Source organism: Homalodisca vitripennis, chromosome 4 (genome assembly GCF_021130785.1).
Source record: "Homalodisca vitripennis isolate AUS2020 chromosome 4, UT_GWSS_2.1, whole genome shotgun sequence".
Classification (NCBI taxonomy): domain Eukaryota; kingdom Metazoa; phylum Arthropoda; class Insecta; order Hemiptera; family Cicadellidae; genus Homalodisca; species Homalodisca vitripennis.
In genome coordinates, this window is record NC_060210.1 from 152,258,927 (window position 1) to 152,282,416 (window position 23,490).

Sequence of the window (23,490 nt, forward strand, 5' to 3'; positions counted from 1 at the left end):
TTGATTAGCTTGACACCAACCTCAGACGGTAAAAGATCGAATGCTGCAGTTCTGTGTTGTTGAACGCGGAAGTTGTCCCTGCCTCTAGTCCCATACTGGTGAACGTCCCTGCCTTGAACCAAGTTACACTTAGAACGGCATTACAGGACAACCTCCAGGATATAGAGACAGGGCAAAGTCAGCAATCCAAGCTCCCTGAAGGTGTTTTTGCATGAATCTCTGAAGTTAAATTTTGAAATGATTCGGACAGCTTTCTTTTGACTTCTAAATACACGTTCGAATTTGTATTTAGAACAGCTGCCCCACAGTCTCAAACCGTATATCAGATGTGGATATACCAAGCCAAAGTAGGCCGTTCTTAGTATACCCAAAGAGCAGAATTTTGCAAGGTTCCGTAAGACATTAATGTCTGAGTAAACCTTTGAACATAATTATGCCGTCAATGTGATCGTCCCAAGTCAGCCCTCGATCTATGTGCATTCCGAGGAACTTGGTGGAATCAGTTTCTTCTATTAGAACGTCATCCGCCATCACGGTAGCAAAGTTTTCAGGTTCTTGTTGCCGAAGAAAAAAATTGACGACGCTTGATTTGGAACTATTAGCCCTCAGATTTAGTGTTGAAAAATACTGAATACATGAATTCAGTTCTAAAAGTGAGTTGATTTCTAATTCATGTTTTGTTTTTGCTCTGATGCAGAGAGTTGTATCGTCAGCATACTGAACCATCTTCCCTGTAACGATCGATGAGTTCAATCTGTTGACGTAAACAAGGAATAGGACATGTCCAAGGATAGATCCCTGTGGGACACCGTAAGTCATTTGAACCTTTCCTGACAGGGTATTCGCAATCTGCACATACTGGCTTCTATCCCTGAGGTAAGACGAGATCCATTCGTGCGGCAGACCTCAAAAACCACATGTCGTCAACTGGTACAACGGCGTTTCGTGATGTTCATAGTCGAATGCTTTAGAGAGGTCTAGAAATATGCTTAGCACATGTTCTCTTCTGTCCAGGCCATCGACAACTGTATCGATTAGGTGTGTGACCGCATCAATTGTGGATTTGTTTTTTCTGAAACCGAATTGTTCGGAACAGAGGATTTCAAAACGATCAAGGAAATTTTAAATCTGACAAGAAAAATCTTTTCAAGAAATTTGCTCATGACTGGGAGGATTGAAATTGGACAATAGTTGCTTGCAAAGTAAGGATCGTCTTTTTTAAAATGGGTGTGACTTTCGCAGATTTCAAAAGGGAGGGGAAAATGCCTTGTGCGAAAGAAAAGTTGATCAAATTTGTGAGTGGAGCCAAAATATGCTTAGAGCAACGAGCAGCCACACAGACATTGATGTCAAAAGTATTTTTTGTTTCAATCCCTGTATCACGCGGGCCATCCCTTCCTCACTCACAGGAGATAGTGCCATGGATGAGACCGGTCCCATCGATGACACTTCGCTGCAATTGAGGCCTTTGAATGATGGGTTAAGTGATACAACAGATGAAAAAATGAGTTGAATTCATTTGCCACTTTAGGGGGATCTGGAATAGTTTATGTTATATAATGTTTTCCGAGCTAGTGTCTCTTTTGATTTTGGATGACGGGTGTTCAATTTCTGGCTGAAAGTTACTGATAGTGATCTCCTGAGCGAAGTGGTTAGAGATGACCGCATTGAAAACAGTGACTGAGGCCTTTGGAATGTTTGTGATGACGTTGTCGATGGCTTTACTCGATGTGGCGGTCACTCGTGTTTACTGACTAGATCAATTTGAAAGAATTTAGGATGTCGCGTAGTCACTGGGTCAGGGAGTCGGTGTGGTCTAAAACATAAATGTTAAAGTCACCATTTATGATAAACTTGGACGACTTCAAACAGATGGAATTTAGAAGATTTTCAAAAAATATTTTGCTGCATCCGTTTGGAGAACGATATAAGCCAATAATTGTAATTTTGTCATCAGAATTCAGGTCGACTTTTATTCCATCCACTTCAAAATCTAAATCACAACTGTGAGTCAACTTGTGGGGAAGGAATTCAATATCAGATTTAACGAAAATCCCAGTATTTCCCTGTTTGCAACTCTCAGTGGATTAGATCGTTCCTAGTTATGCAACCCTCCGAGTATTTTTCTCTTAATAAATGTCAATAGTTTATAACATTCCTAGTACTAAAACTACGCGACTAATTTCCTGTTTGCAGCTAGCAGTGGATTACATGGTTCCCCGTACTAAAGCTACCGGAATATTCCCCTGCCTACAACTCTCTGTTGATTACACTGCTACTAGTAGAGCAGGTAACCGCGATTTCGCACACATATTTCAAAACCGAAGTCCTTATTCCTACTTTGTAAAAGCACTTATGGTGTAATATGACGGTAAACTGTCAAAGTTTTCAAACGAAGTAGGCACACATGAAAGTTATATCATTTTAGTAGTCATGCATAAAACGATCAGAGTTTAACCTGTATCATGTATTGTATACATGATACCTGTATTGTATCATGTCTGGCACGTGTACGAGTATTTCTGAATATATGTCATTTTAATCGCCAGAATTGAGTCTGTCTTCCTAAATCGGCCAATAAAATATACCTAGATCAAACACATAGATCTGGGAAATCCACTTCGGTTTCAAAAGCCTATATTTCTAGCTTTTGCTATATATTTTTGGTTTAAGATATTTCCAGTCCTAGTGCCAGTAAAATTTGCTTTGTTGCGTTGAAGAAAAAAAATATATATACCTAATTAGGACTTAACAACAGATATATGTGTCTACTTGCAGCCGTTTAAATACACTTATGGGGACACATTTGTTTGGTCGGTCGGTGCCTTATTGCAATGATTAAAAATTATACGCATATTTCAGAACTCTTCTTCGATCAGTGTATACTTCTACACATATGAATGACAGAGAAGCCTATTATGGTCATGGAGGAAGCCCTATCTACTTTAGGTATATGACAGAAATACGTATCAAGTTCATACAATATTTCCATATAATCGTGTATAGGTTTTGTTTTATAGAAGTATTGTTGTTTACGGACAGCAGTCTGCGAAAGAATGAATATTTAAGGTATGTTAGTATACATTTCACTGTTTTCCTTACGCCAGCTGTTAAATATCACAATAACAAGGAAGCTTAACTGCCTTAAATCAAAACATGCATAGATTTGTCGAATAAGGTGGGTTTTTAAACAGTGTGCATCACTAATGAACGAACTTCAATTATTTAAATTTTCAACAGCTGTTTAGTGTCAATAAAACTTTGATAACATAAGGTAAATACTAAAATTTTTCAAATTAAAAAATATCTTAGTTAATCTTTTTCTTGTTATAAACCTTCCCCAGATTTCATCGAATATTTTACAAAAGGAATTATCTGAATTAATAAGATTAGCGCTTAACAACACATTTAGCGATTGATTTTTATATAATAGACTAGTAAGTTGACCTGACAGACTAGCTATTAAAATGTGGCAGCTTATTTCACACCAAACGTTATTTGCACAACAATTGAATACAATTTATATGTTATAGTGGTAATTGTAATAGCTTGCTGTCAAATAATTACTGTGATGTTAAAACATACTATACATATAGTATAATAAATGGTCAACTAAAACCCTTTTTAAACATTCCCTTTTCATACACGTGTTTTGGTATTCAACCATCATGAATTATTAAACACGTGTATGAAAATAAAATTTGTTGAAAAAGGATTTTTTGACCATTTTTGGCGGTTTCTATACATATTTTACGAATAATATTAGCCTTACATGTTTAATATTAACAATATATCCAGTAAAGTAGGTTTCTGCTTTTAATATTCAGTACAAAGCTCCTTGTTATCTTTAAAATAGTTTAGGGTATTCCCATTCTAATATCAATACCGGTGAGCTTATCCGAGTGACCGTTGTACCTATCATCCACTTTGACGGCCTTCTCTCATTTTTGGACTCAATACGTTTTCAGGCTGTCTGTCTCTGTCCAGGAGCGACCCTTAGACGGCTCCTGAACATTCAGTGAATCGTCGGAGCCGTTCTGGAGATGTGGTCCTGCCTTTGTCTTGCACTTTTTTTCTTGCGGTAGTGGAAGTGTCGCCCCGGGTCTCTATGCCCTCTTTTCTCGTTTTCGTTGTATAATTGTACCGTAGGAGCCGTTCTGGAGGCATGGTTCTGTTGCGGTCGCTCAACTCTTTGTTATAGCGGTAGTGGAAGTGTCGCCCCGGGTCTCTATGCCCTCTTTTCTCGTTATCGTTGTATAATTGTACCGTAGGAGCCGTTCTGGAGGCATGGTTCTGTTGCGGTCGCTCAACTCTTTGTTATAGCGGTAGTGGAAGTGTCGCCCCGGGTCTCTATGCCCTCTTTTCTCGTTATCGTTGTATAATTGTACCGTAGGAGCCGTTCTGGAGATGATGGTTCTTTGCGGTCGCTCAACTCTTTGTTATAGCGGTAGTGGAAGTGTCGCCCCGGGTCTCTATGCCCTCTTTTCTCGTAATTCATTTTATAGTGTTTCGTTGCTACCGTCGGAGGTTACATGGTCCAATTGCAGTACCTTACCCTGACAGTATTAATCATCTAAACAGGTTTTATGGATCTTTCAGTTTCTTTCCGTATGGGACACATTTTCTTGTGAGGACTATCATGTTGATATTGGAATATTTTAGATATGTTATTACACATATTTTGAATCTTTTTTTTCAGGAAGAATGTTGGGGACTACGTATCAAGGAGAGTTACGTGAAGTCAAACTGACAAGAGAGAACGTCGTTGTGTATGTAATAAATATTCAGAATGGACTCTCACTGAGTAAACGTTTTTCCGTAAATGTAAGTACTTATTCTAGGAGATTGGAACGGATTTAAATTATGTGACATTTACTGTGTAAATAAAAAGGAAAAATGTAGCATAATCATAATTTCCAAATATGTAATATACAATGAATTTGATCTAAGGTACTAAACTTTATAAGCGCTCTACTACTAAGAGATAACAAACTCAATTTAGAAATACATAATGCAACGAAAATTAATCGTTATTAAGGATTGCTATTACAAAGTTATATTAAGAGAAATAACTAAAAAATATCCATATCTCCAATCAACCCGTTCAAAGACCTCTTTCTTAAATATTGTTCCCACTGATGTTGCCAATTATATATAATGGAGGCGCATGTACCTTTTATTTGCAAAGTTGATGTCTTGTAAAGTTCTTACTGCACTGTTTCCGCCCTCATCTTATGCTCTTACAGGAGTACGAGCATGTGGCCGGTATATGTAGCCACTTTATCAAACACAATGGATCAAAGAGGCAGTGCTTCTATAGCAGTCTTCTCTATTTCACTAGAAATCTGCTTGCCTAACAAGAACTTGGTGTTAATTTCCACGCAAATATATTCCAAGGTACTCTAAATCTCGGTTTAATTATGGTTTGCATGTAATGTTCTTTGATATGAACCTCAATTATATTTAAAATTATGATTTAGATCGCTAAAATCAGGTCCTGCTTGCCCAACCAGGTCAACACTGTCATCCTTCCTTGACTAGCAATAATGAGCCTTGCCAATAGCCCTCGCTATTATACCTGAATTAATAAAGGCTTTAAAATTTAAAGTATCTGATTGTATGAACAATTTTACAGGTTTGCTCCATTGATCAAGTACTAAACTATTCCTGCCTTGTTCCCATGTTGTGTTCCTGTCAACCGTTCTGTATGGCAGTCCCCTAATTCTTAGGTATCTAAAAAGCATTCTTAAAAAGTAATAGTAGATACAATGGTCGATAATATGTCAGGACTCCAGACTGTCACTTTTCACACTAAGGTCAACGTTGGAATTATAATAAACAGAGTGACGTGATGGCCTCCATGCTACACTACATCTGAGCCACATTTGCATTATCGCCCTAATTGTAAAAGTGCAATTTCGAAAACCTTAGTGATGGTCGAAAGTTTCTTTACATCCTTCTGTGAACTCTTCAAGCCTTAGCTTTAAAACTTTTTCGAGGGAGTTACCTGTCGCAAGTAGCAGATAAATGTGGATTGGAATTTAGAAGACCGTTCAGTAGTGGTTTACCAGCCTGTATCACTTCATTTACCTTACATACTGCGCCAAAGCATTAGTCTTTATGCTTACTTTCTACAAAGCTTATACTGCTACATTTCCACAAATAATACGAAACTCTGTGATTTATTTCAACTGTGATTGCGTCTTCGTTGTACTAATTAACAATTGCTACGTTTTATTGGCTTTATCACTTTACTTGTCCTTATCTGCTGCTTCCTTAAGATCTCGTTGCTCAAAATCTGAAATTGTTCATAGTAGAAAATGAGGGAAGAGATCTTGCAGTTTTAGTTACTTATATTCTAAATTAAAATTCATTGAATATTATTACAATTAAATTGTAATGATTGTTATTTTACATTCATAACCAGTAGTGATGTAACGGAAAATGTTTGTGTCACCAAATATGTTGTCTTTGACCGCAGTTAAAGTATTGTTGCTTTCAAGAGAGATTAATTAATACTGTGGTCAAGAGATTTTACAATAAAATCTTTAGTTTTAGAAGGGTAATTTATGAACACATTGTATAATGCAGTTGTAATATATTTACAATGGATTTAATGTTTCTAATTTCTTTCAGCTAACTGATTTCGAAATGTCAGATGCTGATTTGGAAGAAAGATATGTCGCTATAGAAGAAAAACTAATCACGGGCAATAAGTTAAGTAAGTATATTATAATATAATAATAATTGGCTAATACTACCATATATTTTAAACAATACATAATTTTTTATTTTAAAATTTAATAACACAGTTCCAGAAGTATATGATGTATGCAAGTAAAAGAATTTTAGACTTAAGCTTGGTCACGAGTTGTTTGTTAAGAAACTAAGTTTAAACAATAACAGCTAATTAATGGATATGGCGTACGAAATCTTCCCTCCATGTGAATATATGATATGATTTTAGAGTATAGATATACATAAAATGGAGTAGATTATACGACCTGATAGTAATCATGTAATAAAAAGTTTGGACTAAAAGACTCAATTTCTTATAACTCAACAGCAAAATAAAACGAATATTTAGTCAATATAAGTTGCTACAAAAAGTGTTCTGTGAATGAATATTCCAAAACTTTTATCCACCTATGGGAAGGCAAGAATTCATCCAATGGAGGCAAACATGAACATTGCAGTAGTCTACAGAAATAACTACATGTCATTTACATACTAACATGAAACTTTTATGATTTATATACACACATGGAACTCACAAAACATTATATTATAAACAGAACCTAAACTTCTCATTAACTAAATGTATTGTGGGATTTACGTTTTGTGATATTTTCACAGTGGTTCCTAGAAATGCCCTAATATTTATAAGGTTGCGCTCTGTTCTAGCTTGTTATCGCCTAATTAAACATATTTTACAACTATAACAAAAAATTAAAGCGTTGTTTTTATCGGTGACTACGATAAAGACATAGTTTAGTTAGTTTGGATAGGTTAAAAGCTTCATCAAGACATTTTATGCCTTTATTTTTGACAAATATTGGGTATATTCCTTAGTTCCTGGGATTATATTGCCGATAGCAATAATAACATCTAATGGATGATTCCCAACTCATGGTCCGCGGGCACAAGCTAGGCAGTCCAGGAAAGGTTTTACACAATTAGTGACCTAGCTGTAAGCGGTGTCGACGTGATATAGAAAGTTAATACATTTAATGAGCAGCACATGACAAAACATTGGAATATCTTGTATGTTCAAATTATTCTCGTTTTGTTCAATGAATTAGCAGAAGTGTTTAACTAAATTTAATAACTTAGATTTTCTGATATTTGTATTATTTGTACATCCAATTCTGGTTGGCATAAACTGTCACACTGCCTGTAGTTCCACTGATTTCCGCTCCTAGAACAGTCACTGATTTTATCTCCCTTTCAAGTTCATATCACCAATCAAGCGTACAGGTCAATACATAACATGTGGGCGCATGATTAGGTATTACCGCTTCATCAAATTTTCGTTTCTTGTTCCTCCTAAAACCTATAAAAAACAACACTACGCGTATTTTAGTACAATTTGTTTGAAAACGATTAAAATGTGTATAGTGATTTAATTAGTTTTTGAATATTATGTTATAATTTTTTAATGTAGAATATTATACCTATGTGTAAAATATATCCTACATTGGTATGTTACTGAAATTTAAAATAAAGTATCATACAAAATTAGTCCTATAATGTAATATTTAATTAAATATTACATTAAAAACATTCAAATAAAACGATAAACTCGTATATTTCTTAGTGTCAAGTTTTTGTGAACTAGATTTACAAGTTGATGCAACTTGAAACTTATGCGTGAAATGTACAATACAGTTAAAAGTTACAACACTCATAGGCAATTGATTAATAACAGAACTTGAAAGCTCAACATTAACAGAAAAACAAGTAAGAAGCAAAATCTATTACAGTGTGGATTACTCTCAAATACTCATTTAATATTTAATAACAGTTAAATATTTTACAAAACATTTACGTTTAATATGTAAGAACCTGAAACAAAATTCATTGTCCATGCATGACTTTTCGTGTAAGTACCGTATTATTTCTGGATTAATTTAACTGATTTTAACAACAACAAAAAACTAGTTCATATTTTGTGCACAGTAGTGTAAATAAGGAAAAAAAAATATTAAAAAACGTTTTTCCCTCTTCACTTTAAATGTGCAAGTCCTGAACGAGGTAGAGGGTTGACACACCAAGTCTTGCACACAAATCAAGTTTCATCTCAAATTCCTAAGTCACTGAAATCTGAGAAAACGAGTCCAAGATTCACTTGATAACGCTCCAGAGTAAGTCGGAGAAGAGTTGGCTAGGAGTTGTTGAATAACTAGATTAATGCTACTCATATCTTATCAAAGGAGGCAAAATTTGTGACAGCCAACGCCCTAAATTGTATTGCAGGCATACTCTGCAGAAGAAAATATTTTTACTTTTAACATTCAGTAAGAATACTTTAAAAATTAAGTAAATTCAGCTAACTGGAACGTTACAGTATCTTCACTGTGGAATATAACAGTTATAACTCAGGCAGTGTTTATTCTACGTACGAATACAAAGTAACAAATCATGGTTGCATCAAAATGTTTTAATGTAGAGCATCGATATTTTATTTGATTACTAACCGTGTAATATTCCAGATGATGTCACAACCCTGCCTTGAGACTAATGAAAGAGATTTTTTGGACTATTGGGCAATATTTTCAAGTTTACTGTTACACTTAAAATTAAGGTCTTAATTCTTTAAAGGCGTAAAATATCATAAGATAAAGCTATATATTATAAAATTAGTTTTAAAGTAACATATTTTAAAATCATAACTTGCATTGTAACCTATATTTGACAGGAATAAATTTGTTTTGATTCTAAATAAGTCATTTTATTAAGAAGCCCAAATCAGTATAAACTTAAAAATATATGTCTTTTATTACAGAGGTTCTACAGTACATATCTTCCATCGCAGACATAATACCTGACAAGCATAAGAGTGTGGCTTTAAACAAACTACTTGAATATATCATTCAGGTCAGTATAAACAGTGATATTTATTATGTTTTTATTATAGCGATATTTGTCTGTACTACGTTTAATGTCAAGAAAGATAAACACACGGGAAATACACTAACTCAATAGTTAGTTCGTTCATTACGCACTCTCAATTACAGGTTTCAGTTACGACACTTTCGGATGTGAAGATGTGCATCTCAACATTATCAAATGTATTAGTAACTCTTAATAGACCCACCCAGTTGGTATTGAGCCCACGTATGATGATGGACATTCTGGAGGTGATCAAGACACAAACAAACATGTTTCAGCGATTTGTATTTGATAGAGTTAATTCAAAGTGGATGCCTCCTCAAGAAATTAGACGGTTGACTTCGTAAGTACATAGATGTTTTTATTTAAGAATATGAATATGAATATTTAAAAATCACGTATAAAAATAGTATAATTATAGCCTTTAAACATTTTGGGAAGGATATAAAAATCTTATTTCATGTGCTATTATGAAAGACAACCGAAGTGTATTACGATACTTAATCGAAACTAAGCTTACGATCCCAGATATTTATTTAATATGATTTATAAGGATTTTATATATATATATATATGTATATATATAATTTAATTTCAATAAATATTGAATCACAAAAAGTACTTGCTCCGCCGGGACTCCAACCCGGATCTCTCACTTGCCGGGTGAATGTGCTACCCGGAACACACACACACACACACACACACACACACACACACACACACACACACACACACACACACACATATAATTACAATATAATTAGATTTTATTGTTTAGTTGCAATGTATTCCTGATTCAGTATCATGCATACTGTTACTACAGCAATATTTTCTATATCTTGAATAAAAGTATCAAACGGATCAGATACTACAAAATCAATGCGGAGTCACAATATGGTTTTAAGAAGTTCATCTAGTATGAACCATTAATAACAAAAGGACCCATTCCTGTCCCCCCTCCTTTTTATTTTCGCCATCTTGTTTTTGTCTGCCATGAGAATTGCCATTGGCTAGTGCCCCCTCGTCACTCATAGGTGGTTAGTAGACGAATTCAGACGTTTTGTGACTTGTATTTTGCTCAGTTTTAATGATTAGTGTTGTGTATAGTTTTTTATTAAGTGCATGTTTTTAGAGTTAGTGAAGTTGATAAACAACATGTTGGTTGTGACTCTTGACTTAGACGCGCCACAACGCTTTGGTATGGTTTGTTTATTTCAACCTAGTTTGTAATTATGTATTAGGTTAGTTATTTACCTGAAGAAGAGATCAGATTGCAGATCTCGAAACGTAGTGTTACTGATTTCTTGCTTCAATGAACGATGGAAAATGTCAGGAAAAAATCCTGTTTCCTTCACAATCATCCAAAAATGACCTTCAAACAAAGTAGTGTTACTGATTACTTGTTTCAGTGAACGACGGCAAATGTCCGGAAAAATCCTATATTCTTCACAATCCTTCCATCGTCAAAAATAAACTTTAAACAAAGAACACAGCAGTGTAAAAGTTTCCAAAATCTGGTTAATATGAATTGTATGACTGAGTATCAAGCATCCAAACATCCAGGCATTCACACGTCTAAATTACGAGACATCCAAACATCTACACAAACTATCTTATTTGAGATATTAATAGGATATACATACACGTCCGTATAAATAAACATGAACTAACCGTTATGTCTGTTTGTACAGAGTTATACTTACCTGTCTTCATGCTGTATTGATGTGCAAGGATCCAGCAACAGAGAATGTGCCACCAGATGACTTTCAACTGAAACTTCTAAACGAGGTTATATACTTTAGCTTTTGCATATTCTTCAAACTATTAATGAACGTATTTAAATTATTCATACCAAAATATTGAAACATTACGAAATACAAATATTGAAGTGCTCGACAGTTAATTTGCTTTTTTAAGCATCACTATGTCAAGTTATATTCTTTCATTTACTCTGCTCCACTTCCTAAGTCTATTAGTTGAGGAGTATCAAAGTTTCGTGATATAATGAACTTTTCTCAAGTAAAAATAAAGATTTTTCAATTCGATTATTCCAATTTTAATTAAGGGGTTTAGTTTATTTTGAAACGTAGGCATTATTATGCAGATACCATTCACAAATCAAAAGTACTTGTTCAGTTTTTTTTACCATTTTCTGGGACGGTAAGCTTTTAAATGTTAACCCATTGACCTGTATTTGTTTGTAGTGAACCTCTTTGAGCCATATTACCTATAGCTTGTAGTCCATGACGTCGTCTGTCTTCTGGTAGCTCACCTAGTCTGAAATACGACTCATTCAAATTTTAAAACATACAGTAGTTGAAACTGAGAGATTATGGCCACTGGATAGTCTCATCCTTTAACATAAATTGGGTTATAAAAGGAATTAACGTTGTTTCTATTAGTAAAATTCATGGTCCTTTCTAAACATCTGGCTCTTAATGCCATTGTCCTAGGAGCATTTAAAACAATCTTCCCAATGAGGTACATCAAATTGATTTACTTCATAAAAAATTAGCTAAACTCGGACCGCCGCCCGTGACGTCTATTCAGACCGTTACAGTAGCGTCACAGCTTCTGGAAATGTGCTACAGCTAAGAAATACACAACAATACGTTTATGTTGTACGCCTAATTTCTGTTGAAAACTGTGTATAACATTTCTTTAAAAACGTATTGTTTATAGTGATATATGCAACAATTTTAAAAAGTTATCCCGATTTCGTAATACTTTTAATATATTTTTCCTATGTATAATGACAATAAAAGAGCTATTGTAAAAGCTATTTACAAGACATATATATAACTTATATTTTTCTTGTATTAATTAAGTACTGCCACGCGTTATATCACAAGTTTTATAACCAATGCGTTTACGTAGCATAAACTTAGTTTTAGCTCTAAATACGCGGCATTTGTCAAAACATTGCAATAGTTTTGCAAATCTTTCGTGGCTGTACATAGCTTATAAACCAACATAAACAATTGAGTACAAAACAGTAGGAAATTCATTTACGTTTACTAATGCCAATGTCAACCTATTCTTCAAAATACAAAGTTTAAGGTCCAAATGTATAAATTTTAAACAACGTAATACTTTTATAATTCGTAATATTTTTTATATATTTTGTCAAAGCTTGATGAACTATATTTACGTAACTATTTGACGTTTCACAGCCATCTAAAATTTGTTCTTCTTTAAGAAAGAAAATTTAAACTGTTTTATAAAAATGTAATATATTTTCTAAACACTAATAACAGTTCCAAAGTTTTACGTTTGTATCACTTTGTACGCTTGTTGTCGCCCATAAGAAAAGAAAAATCTGACTTTTTATATCTGTTCCGACTCTAAGCAGGTAGTATCAAAAATTAACAATCACCTGACATTTTGGAAGGTAGTATGATTTTATTTTATGATTGACCATGTGTAAATTTCTAATATATATATATATATATATATATTAAAAATCGCAGCGGTACAAACCTTAAAATTAAATCCAATCCTATTTTTGCACATGCTCAAATGTTATGCTCTACTTAAAAAAATTCTATGAATGTTTTTCATTCAAAAGTATTAACCAAATTCAGAATACCCATCAATGTAAAATGAATTATTTAGTAATAGGTCAGTTAATTTAAGGTATGGATTGTTTTAGATGTAAATTATCATTTATAATTTTAATTGGTTTTTTTAACAACAAATTGGATTTATAAATTTATATTCCTTGTATTATGCTAAATTATTTACTCTTTGTATCTAATTGTAAATTTGATTAACATATGATGTTCCTTTTGTATATTAATATGTTTACCTATTTATATGTCTTGAAAATGTCTTATTTTTAGACGAAATATAGAGAAATATCGGAAATATAGAGAAACAAGACATTTTCAAGACATAAATAGGTAAACAAATTAACAAAAATTAATGTATATATATATATATATATATATATATATACATTAAATTTGTATAAGTGGCAATAGCCTTATTTAATTTCAATAAACACTGAATCGCAAAAAGTATTTTAATGTCTATATATATATATATATATATATATATATATATATATATATATATATATATATATTATATATATATATATATATATATATATATACTGTTTTGACTGTTATAGTAGTTAAGATAGTAAAAGATTGTATACAAAATAAGTAATCTTTATTAATATAATATGCAAATATTTTTACATCCTGATGATACAAATTTGAGTTTTTATTTCTATTTTCCAGTTGAGAAGAGTATCAAAGTTTTCAGACCAAATAATAGAATTCACCAAAAACGCAGTGACCTACGTACAATTTCCAGGACAGCCACCCTCAAAAGTGGCATCTAAAGGAGATAAAATGGTTATGTGGGCAATGGTACTATTTTTTTACTTAATCTATTTAGCGATAATATAAGATTAATGTTTATATTTGCAGCTTTGAATAACTTTTCTTTCCTCAGAATTTACATTTAGTTCCTGCTTTTTAGTTCCTTATAATCTTACTTATTCATTATTTATTATTATTATTATTTTATTCGATTTTTGGAGTTAGTTTACTTTTATTGTAAATTTATCCAGTTTTTTACACCAAACCAAGAATGATTATACTGTATTTAACAGAATTCTAAAACTGTGAGTTGTCATTTAACAAAAAGACTGTTTTAAAATGTTTCAAGTTGAAAGCCTTTCTAATATATTTTTAAATGAATTATATTGAACGATAGCGTGTTTTATAGCTATCGGATGACAGCCCTTCAAAGAATTGGAAAACATTCTTTATAAAGTGTCGCAATTAGGATTGACTACAAATCAGTGCTCAGTTTGAGGTCATTAAGTTTCCTTAGAGTACCTTTCCTTAGAGTTCCTTTTTGACGCAGCAAAAATAATAAATTTCTAGTTTAGTTCTTCTGTATTATTGGATAGTAATCAAAAATTTACCACAAGCATTATTAAACATATTAAAATTTTAGGTAACATTTGTAAACAAAAACAATCTATAACAATTGCAGTAAATGGTTTGTACTGGAAGTATTTTAAAATTTCGTTTTAAGGCCGCATTAGAAAAAATAATATGGGGAATGGGAGAGAATATTGAGATAGTCTTACATGAATGTTTTGGTATTCAAAATTTTAATGAGGCTTTGAAGAAGTTATATAAACATCTTATTTAACCAGAATAATAATGTTTTTGTCGGTCTTCTTACCAAATCTTTAAAAGTAAATTATATTTTCACTTATTTCTGTAATCGCCTTTTCATACAAAAGTTCAAAAATATACTCCATAAATTATCTTAACATATTTCCTCTCTTGACTAATTTTAAAGCCAAATTTGGATCAAAATTTTTATAAATTCCATATTTTCCAATTAAGTTATTTTTTATATATTATTTAAATGTAAATCCTCGAACGGTGCTAGCACTTTTAAGGTCTCCACTGACTAAGAACTTTTGGTTACAAATATTATTTAGAAACAAATTTGTATTGTAAAAATCTATTAACTATGTTCAAAATTTATTTGATTCCGGTTTCTCATATAACAATAAATTAAAATTTAACAATCAATTTTTTTCCAAATAGTCTCCACTGTTACAACAAGTGTTACAGTAATTTTGTATGGTTAGATTTGTATCCATTTATGTACTATATGTTTTCGTAAATGTAAAGAGAAATAGTCATCGCCCTACGTCTACGAAGGTATATATTTAACAAATGTTTATATTTATACAACTGAGATAAATATAAATGATTTCATTTTCTTTGACAATAATTTAGCATATTGTGTTTATGATTACAAAGACTATCATGGAAGACAAAATGGTGGTTCTATGAAGTACACTTTTGAATTTTTAAAAGGTAAAACACTGAATAGTATCAAGTTAATTAATTGTAATGAATATTATTAGAATTTCTAATACATTTATTAGGGTAATAATTTTGTTTCAATCACTTATATTAATAATATTCCTGGGCGATATGATGGTCCATTTGCCTCTTCTTCCTCAAACTGGTCGTCCAGTCTCCTTTTTAGTAATGCTGATGTTTCCTGAAGTTCATTGAGGGCTCTATCAGCTTCACGGGTTCTACAACGGTCAAGTGACTTCATCGCATATATAAAATTCCTGTTAGGGCTTAGTTCGATTTCTTGTACGAGTTTGCACTTGCCAATATGGTCACCATTGAACGTTATAGCAACCTCATACACCTCAAATTGTAGTGTGTTGAGCTGAGCGTCAACTAAAAGAGATTTCTTCAAGAGATTTTTTTAGAAGTTCTGGTTATGTTAGGCCTTTGAATACTGGCTGGAAGAATGCTATTACATTTTCAGGCACGTGAAAATGTTTATTGTGGTCATATGGTTTATTAAAGTTCGCGAGGGCTAAACACAAGATGCCGCAAAGCTTTTCGGCCGCTACCTTACCTTTCCCCAGTTGGCCCACATGCCATACACTAATCTAATATTTATATCGTAAAGATTAGTGGCTTTTCCTGAATGTAGGCCTAGTGAGGAGTCAACGTGTTCACTATTGTTCATAGTTGCTTTATTGTTATAATTTATACACTGTAAAGCTATTTTACAATATAATCCTTCAATACGTTTTATTACTTATTACTATTTTTCTAAAGCACACTTTGCTTACTGCAACGTTTTCTAAACTCGATTTTAACGTCTTCAAGTCAACCATATTGTACTCAAAATCATCATCATTTTGATCTACAACAATAAAGAACGGGTCACTTAGATTTTTGAAGACGATTTGGTAGACAAAGGATCACAGCCTTCAAGACTGACTTGAGACTGAGGTCTAAGATGTTCAAAAGTTTCTGAGCCGGTAGTAAGCCTAGGCTAAATTTCTAATTTTTCTCTTCCACTTGTAACACTTTTATACAAGAAGTTTCCAAGAATTTCCTCTTCATAGTAAGAAGTTTACTTTTAGATATCTTGAACCATTTGCTTTACCAAATACCCAATATATTTATAGAAGTATTAACATATTGTTTTAGAACAATATTATAGTAGTTGGATATTTACAATGTATGTACCATTTCAACTGCAAAATCCTTATCTATCATAATAAAATATTTTTTTTTCATATTCTTAGCCGACTGATCCTCTAAATGATTATAACGGAACACTCCACTTTACGGTTTTAATCATATATTAGAGTGTACAAATTCATTTTACTTTTAACACAATTTTCTTTCAAAGTTTCTTTCTTTGATTAAAAAATACAACATAAACTTACAAAGTATGTAATTTAGGCTACTGTTAACATTTACGAGAAAAGGCAATGTACAATACGTATTAAATTTGAACAATTCATTGTCCTAAATCACATATTATTGATTCACCTTACTTTGAAAACAATTTTCTTGCTTTATAATGTTCAATCCTTTGTTTCTTTATTAAATAATTCAAATATAAAACTATTTCTTCTTGAATTTTATGCCTAAACATTGAAGAGCATTTATTAAAGACCATTCCCGTTTCATCTACATGGAAGATTGCAATTATTACAAGCAGTAATACCAACATGCTAAAATGAAATTTATCAATTTTCTGAAATTGCCATTATTTATAATGTATTAGTAAAATATAAAATATATTTTCTATAATATATATATATTAGAAATGAGTTAATATAAAGAATTTTTTAATATCTTATCTTAAAAACTATTTCACACATAACAAGTACTTAAGTCTTTTGGCTTAATTCTTTCACAAACTTATTTCCTAATATTCGTAGAAAAATTAAAAATTAATTACAAAAATCTGAATTTTCCAAAACAAGTAAATTGTAATTAATATCTCAAATCACATTGTTTTAATCCACCCTAATCAAACCTTATATTTTAATTCTTAAATATCGCGAACGATTTTTAGTATTTTAAATTAAGTTTGGTGTATAGGATTAGTTAATATTTATGATTTTTTAAATCATCACTTTTGGTCCATCCCATGAAAAATTCTTGAAATAGATTTTATAGATAATGACAAGTCCTTACTACCATACCAATTTTGAGATTTTTTATGCTTCTATCAGTATCTTTAACATTTGTAAAAAGCAATAAAACATGTAAGAAACAGTTTAAAAAATCTTTCTGAAACTTTGTTGAATTTAATTACTATTATTCTTAGTTACACTATATGCTAAACATTTACCAAAAAAAAAAACCAACATAACAGGTTGTAAATCGTACAGCATTTAGAAACTACATGTTATTAGGTGTATCATTCTTTGAACCATAAATATTGTCCAACTTTTTTTAATTAGAAAGGAATTTATAATTTAAATTTTTAGGAATATAAAAAGATTTCCATATTTTCAGTAAACTTTCATAATATTATGATATATCTGATAACAAAATATTATAATAGGTTAATGATTGCAGGAAGATGAGGAATCTTATTCCATGAAAGAAATTTTGATGAGAAACACAGATATACCTGTAAACATTTCCAGTTCTCTGTTCCGAAGCTTACAAAAACACACCACACCAAGAACAAACATGAAACTTTTGGTAATTTTATACTATTTAGTGCTACTAACTCTAAGTTTTGTACAAACTTAAAAAACTTACATGTTGAAAACAGTCATGTTGTTATAGATGAGTGATTCATGTGAACATAGCCTTTCACCTGAGTGTGTACCTAACTACTATCTCTAAATTTATTTGTAATTATTCCAAGGGGTTCCAATCCGGTAAACTTAATTTTGACTAATTGAAATAAAATTTATATTTTGTCTCATTTAAATTATAGCAGTATGAATCAATTAACTTTAAATTTATGTTGACACAGTATGGTGCACGACATGGCATATTGTTGTGTACAATACTTTTAACTTATTATATGATACATCATACACTACGCTAAAATCATTGAAGGCAACATATAATATAGTTACAAGTGTTCAACTAACCGATGAACCGTTTTCATGTAAACAAAAAAAGGTAGGAAATACATGAAAATGAATTTAGAAAAATAAAGATATCAGGTTGCTAGAATGATTATACCAGCTACTCCGATAATTCACCAAACTCCACCACCACATGTAATGGGTGTTTATATTACCTAAACCTGCACAGCCTACTCAAACAGTATTGGTGGCCACGTTGTTAAAATTCTGTTTTTGAAATATAAATGATATTGGCTAATAAATCCTTATCAAATGAAGGAAGGAACACAAAATCTGAATTTTTGATACGTTCATTTGTTTTTATATAATTAGTTATAGTGAAAGAAACTCCACTATACATTTTTGTTGAGTTTTGGGTCCAGAATATTTAAAAATTTTGGAATATACATAAAGTATTATAATCTAGTTTTATGCCTGGCTTCGTGTCATTAAATTTTAATAGAGATGTTAAATACGTTTTAAATATAAATAGCATGGCTTATTACTCTACACTCCTAAAGCTATACGTGACAAAGTTAAAAAAAAGAAGTTTTTATAATGTTCTACTGGGTTGCTACATGACGTTGTTTATTGTTTGATTTACGTTTCAGGTTACACACCTTACGGATAATATATACTGGTGGAGAACTTCGGATATCAGATCAGATTTTGTATCTATTTCTCTTAAACAGCACTTTCAAAAGAAAACGTATACAGTAACAGAACTTACAACACCTCTCGACTTTCATGTCAAATTAATCAAAGACGTGGAGAATGTTACAGTTACCGGCATCACCACTCAGTTAGATCCCAACATGACAGAACTGGATCTGGAACTATCATTAAAAATCCATAGAATCGACTGTCCTTCTAGAAGTCTTATGATAATTAAGTTTATCTTTCCTCAAAGTAACTCTTCTTTGCGAGTGAGTATATTTAGTTATACATAATATTAAAATAGTATTCTGATATTCCCCACATTACTGAAGCTAAATAAATACAAGAATGGATCGGACCATTCAATTGATATGTAGAGAATAACGCGTATTGCGCGTTACTCTAATAAATAAAATAACTTTGTTACATACATTGTCCAAAATTTATTGAAAATTGATGTATATAGCTGAGTAATTGTTAGGAAAATTGGTATAAGTACATTATCTTTAGTTTATTATTGCATTAGCGTTGGCAATCCTACTCCAAGGCCATCGGCATCCCGCCCCCTCGTAGTGTAATGACCACCTCTTCAGTTCCGCCACCTCCTGACCTAGTGGTCACCTCCTCTTATCATCTCCTCGCGTAGTGGTCACCTCCTCTGTCTCGTCGCTTCTTACCTTCTCTGTTCCTAGTAACTAACTAACTCTTTGCCTAGTAATCGCCTCGCATGCTCCCTCGATCCTCGCCTAGTGGTTACCTGCTTTGGCTTCCCGCCTACTTGCCTAGTGGTCACCTCCTCTTACCCATCGCCTCCTCACCAAGTGGTCGTCTCCTCTATCCCACTGCCTCTTCGCGTAGTGATCACCTCCTCTGACGCATCTCCCCCTTATCTAGTGTTCACCTCCTCTGACTTATTGCCTTCTTGCCTGTTGGTTACCTCCTCTGACCAATCGCCTTCTCGCGTAGTAGTCACCTGCTCTGACCCATCGCCTCCTCGTCTAGAGGTCACTTCCTCTGACTAGACGGAAATTGTGGGGCCCCTTTGTCGAAATACATAATTTATCAAGTATCATGAGGCTATGATAAACATTTTGGCGGATATAAAAGGTAATTATTATGAAATATTTTTACAGATAAGTCTATATGTTTTAAAGAAATTATAAATTTGTTATTCTTTTTTTTATAACAATATTACAGGTTCTGAACTTGTTCACCCTTAGCCTACTAGGTTTTCTTTAAGGAAATATAAATAGGGACGCTTTCCAATATTTTAAGTTACAGAGGTTTTGCGCTGAATCCAGTAAAAAATTATAGCACAGTTTTATTAAAGAATAATAAAATATATAATGCTGAAAATATTTAAATATTATTTTGTAATAAATGCTTTTTACTAAGAAAGGTCTCCTTAAAACTAAACTGATTTATATTTAAGGATTTTGACATTTTTAACTGTACAATGAGACAGCCTAAAACCTGAATTTGCAATGTTACAAAATTAAATAAATTATGTCTAATAAATGAGTTCCGTACCTAAGACATTTAAAGATTATTTCAATTTATAAAATAATATTTGTTATAAGATCTGAAAAGTCACAAAAAGGTTTTACAATTGATAAAGTACAATCCCATATACCACGGTAAAAATGGTATTGAGGTTAACCAAAGTACATACTGATTTTAAAGAAAAAATTATTGATACTTGTCAGTTAACATTACTCCCACAAATGTTAACATTAGCTCTTTTTGAAAGCAATCTGTGTTACTTAACGATGCAAAATAGTATAAAACTAGGTAACCTAAATCAATTAAAGCCATCGAGTAAACCCCTTATCAAATACATTTTTAGCTACGGTACCTTTAAGTTTTCATAATATGAAAGTTAGGCTTAACTATGTATCTTTTGACGATTAAAAAAAGGGCAAATGACTTTAAATTCTTATGAGACTTATTTAAATTTTAATACTTATTTTATAATAGTGAGGGCTGTCACTATAAATTCTCCGAAACAGTACCACCCCCTCCCCTCCGGAATACGTTAAATACTAGTAATATTAAAAATGTAAAGCTTTAAGTCCGAGACCATTATTATTTATATTGTCATTTATTGCTCCACGAAAACGGCTGTAAAATAAGAAAAAATGTAATCTTTTGGAGACCGCCCGATAACACGAAAGATTTCAGCAAATGACGCTGTATTAAAGAAAATAACAGAGGCTCGGAAAAATGGCTATATCTTAAGAACTGCAACACACGTCCTCAACTTTTGACCTACAATTTATACATTATAAAATGGGCACATAACAAATTAGCCCTTTATTTAGCAGTTTCAAAGAAGCAAATACGCTGAACCTGAAAAAATAAAAGTAACCTTTTGTAAGAAAACTATCGGAAAATATTGAAAAATTGGAATAGATTGATAAAAGAGAAAGGAATGTTGAAAGAAAAATCATAAATGTTTTATAGTCACTATTATAGACTATTCATTCAAAGCGTCCTGTTTAATTCACTGAACAAAATTAGTTTTTCAGAATGTTGTTTAGTGAAGAAAACGTAAAATAACAGAAAAGAAAGCATAAAATGTTATTATTATGTTTATATATGCATATATTTTATGTATAAATGGCCCAACAGAATTAGTAGTTAATATAAATTAAAGAAGTTCGATCGTAAAACCTATTGATAGTGTAAAATTCGACTATGCCAATGGGATTGATTGTTGCCGATCGTTACCCTTTTAAGTAAACATTGAAAATTCCTCATTTATTATGTATAATATTTGGCATCTAAACGTGGGATGGGTGAGTTGAAAATAAATGAAATCATCACAATCGATCTTGAAGAAATGTACATCGTTTTAAATACTAACTTTATCGACCACTGTGCCACATTATAATCCAAGGCACATTATTCTAGAATGCAGGGTAGTCTTACCACAGTTATACAAAATCTTTACACATTTCCTTTATTAATATATTTTATTAAATTGTACTTATAAAAAAATGCCGTTATTATATATCTGGATGCATTCAGCTCTCTTAGTAGAGTATTTGACCTACAGCAGACTTGTTTTGTCTCCCTCGCTAGTCAAACAATAAGTGTTTGAGCTGTCTCCTTACTTGACTGTTTTATTACTTAAGTGAATTACCATAAAGGGATACTTTCTTGAAACCAATAATATAATAAATTCTCCTCAATGTGGGTTCCATCATAATACCTCCAAAATTCCGTCGTTTCTTTATTTGTTCGAAAATCAGTTACTGCAGTTCACTTTCTTCATATTTTATAAGAAATTTTGTTCCGCGCTGACATAATGGTTGTCTGAGTCTCGAACCGAAAGAGAGTTTTGGAGAATATTTTATTCATTTATTCAATAAAAGTTCACATAGTTTTTACATTCCTTAGCAGAACTAAAATAAACATGTGAATTGTCACAGTCAACACAACAAATAAAACTAAACACAAATCAAAAGTAAAAATTTTTACTTAACAAAATTATTTAAGGCATACAAGAAATATGAATTAAGTATTGAAGTACTCTTCAACAGAGTAATATGCCCGGTTTATTAGGTAGCATTTTAAGGAATTTTTAAATGTTTGAATTGAATATTCGTTGAATATTGTAAGGGTTAAATACATGATTTTTATAACTCTGTTCACTATTACATTTGTAAAAATTTAAAACTTCAAAAATGTACAGAGATAGGAGGGTAAAATGTTCTTATTTATGAAAAATGGTTTACATGAGTGTCGGGATCGGAGCTTGAACATAATTCTTGTAATTCGTTTGCAATTTGAACACATTTTTTAGTATAATGAATTTTCCTAAAATGCCACACCATATATCAGGTATGAGAAAACATATGCATAGTAGATAGACTTCATCGTATCACGGTTTGATACAGAGATAATTGTTCTCAAACAAAACAAGCTGTATTTAGTATTTTTATTACATTCTGTTAAGGTATCTGTCTACTACTACCCCGAGGAGTTTTGAAGAGTAAACAATCTTAATATCAGGCAATTTTACTTCTAGAATCTGATTTAAAAAAAGGCATAAAGAGAATTATTAATCTTTTTTTATTTTTTAGCATTGGCTCGTTAACGTTAAACCAATTACTTAATTTACATAGGGACGTTTGGAAGGCACTTTCAAGCTCAACCGAATTACCTCATTTTACTCTTAAAGTTGTGTCATCTGCAAATAATGTAACGGACGAACAGATTAGGCTGTGTGGAAGGTCATTAATGCAAGTTAAAAACAGCAAAGGACCCATTACGGACCCTTGGTGAATTCCACGTGTAATAGTTTTTCAAGTTAA

At 32.0% G+C, this 23,490-nt stretch overlaps 2 protein-coding genes across 2 annotated transcripts in view; both read left to right on the forward strand.

Annotated features, from left to right (window-relative positions):
- Nucleotides 1–18,284, forward strand: part of LOC124361232 — a 37,950-nt gene extending 19,666 nt beyond the window's left edge. Inside the window, exons 6-12 of the mRNA XM_046815276.1 lie at nucleotides 4,700–4,824; nucleotides 6,637–6,721; nucleotides 9,506–9,597; nucleotides 9,738–9,955; nucleotides 11,304–11,400; nucleotides 13,860–13,991; nucleotides 18,225–18,284. Of these exons, the coding sequence (XP_046671232.1) occupies nucleotides 4,700–4,824; nucleotides 6,637–6,721; nucleotides 9,506–9,597; nucleotides 9,738–9,955; nucleotides 11,304–11,400; nucleotides 13,860–13,991; nucleotides 18,225–18,284 (809 nt within the window). The remainder of the gene's footprint in view (nucleotides 1–4,699; nucleotides 4,825–6,636; nucleotides 6,722–9,505; nucleotides 9,598–9,737; nucleotides 9,956–11,303; nucleotides 11,401–13,859; nucleotides 13,992–18,224) is intronic.
- Nucleotides 18,285–19,132: 848 nt separating this feature from the next.
- Nucleotides 19,133–23,490, forward strand: part of LOC124360346 (polycystic kidney disease and receptor for egg jelly-related protein-like) — a 62,423-nt gene continuing 58,065 nt past the window's right edge. Inside the window, exon 1 of the mRNA XM_046813896.1 lies at nucleotides 19,133–19,440. Coding sequence (XP_046669852.1) covers nucleotides 19,330–19,440 — 111 coding nt within the window. The 5' untranslated portion in view covers nucleotides 19,133–19,329. The remainder of the gene's footprint in view (nucleotides 19,441–23,490) is intronic.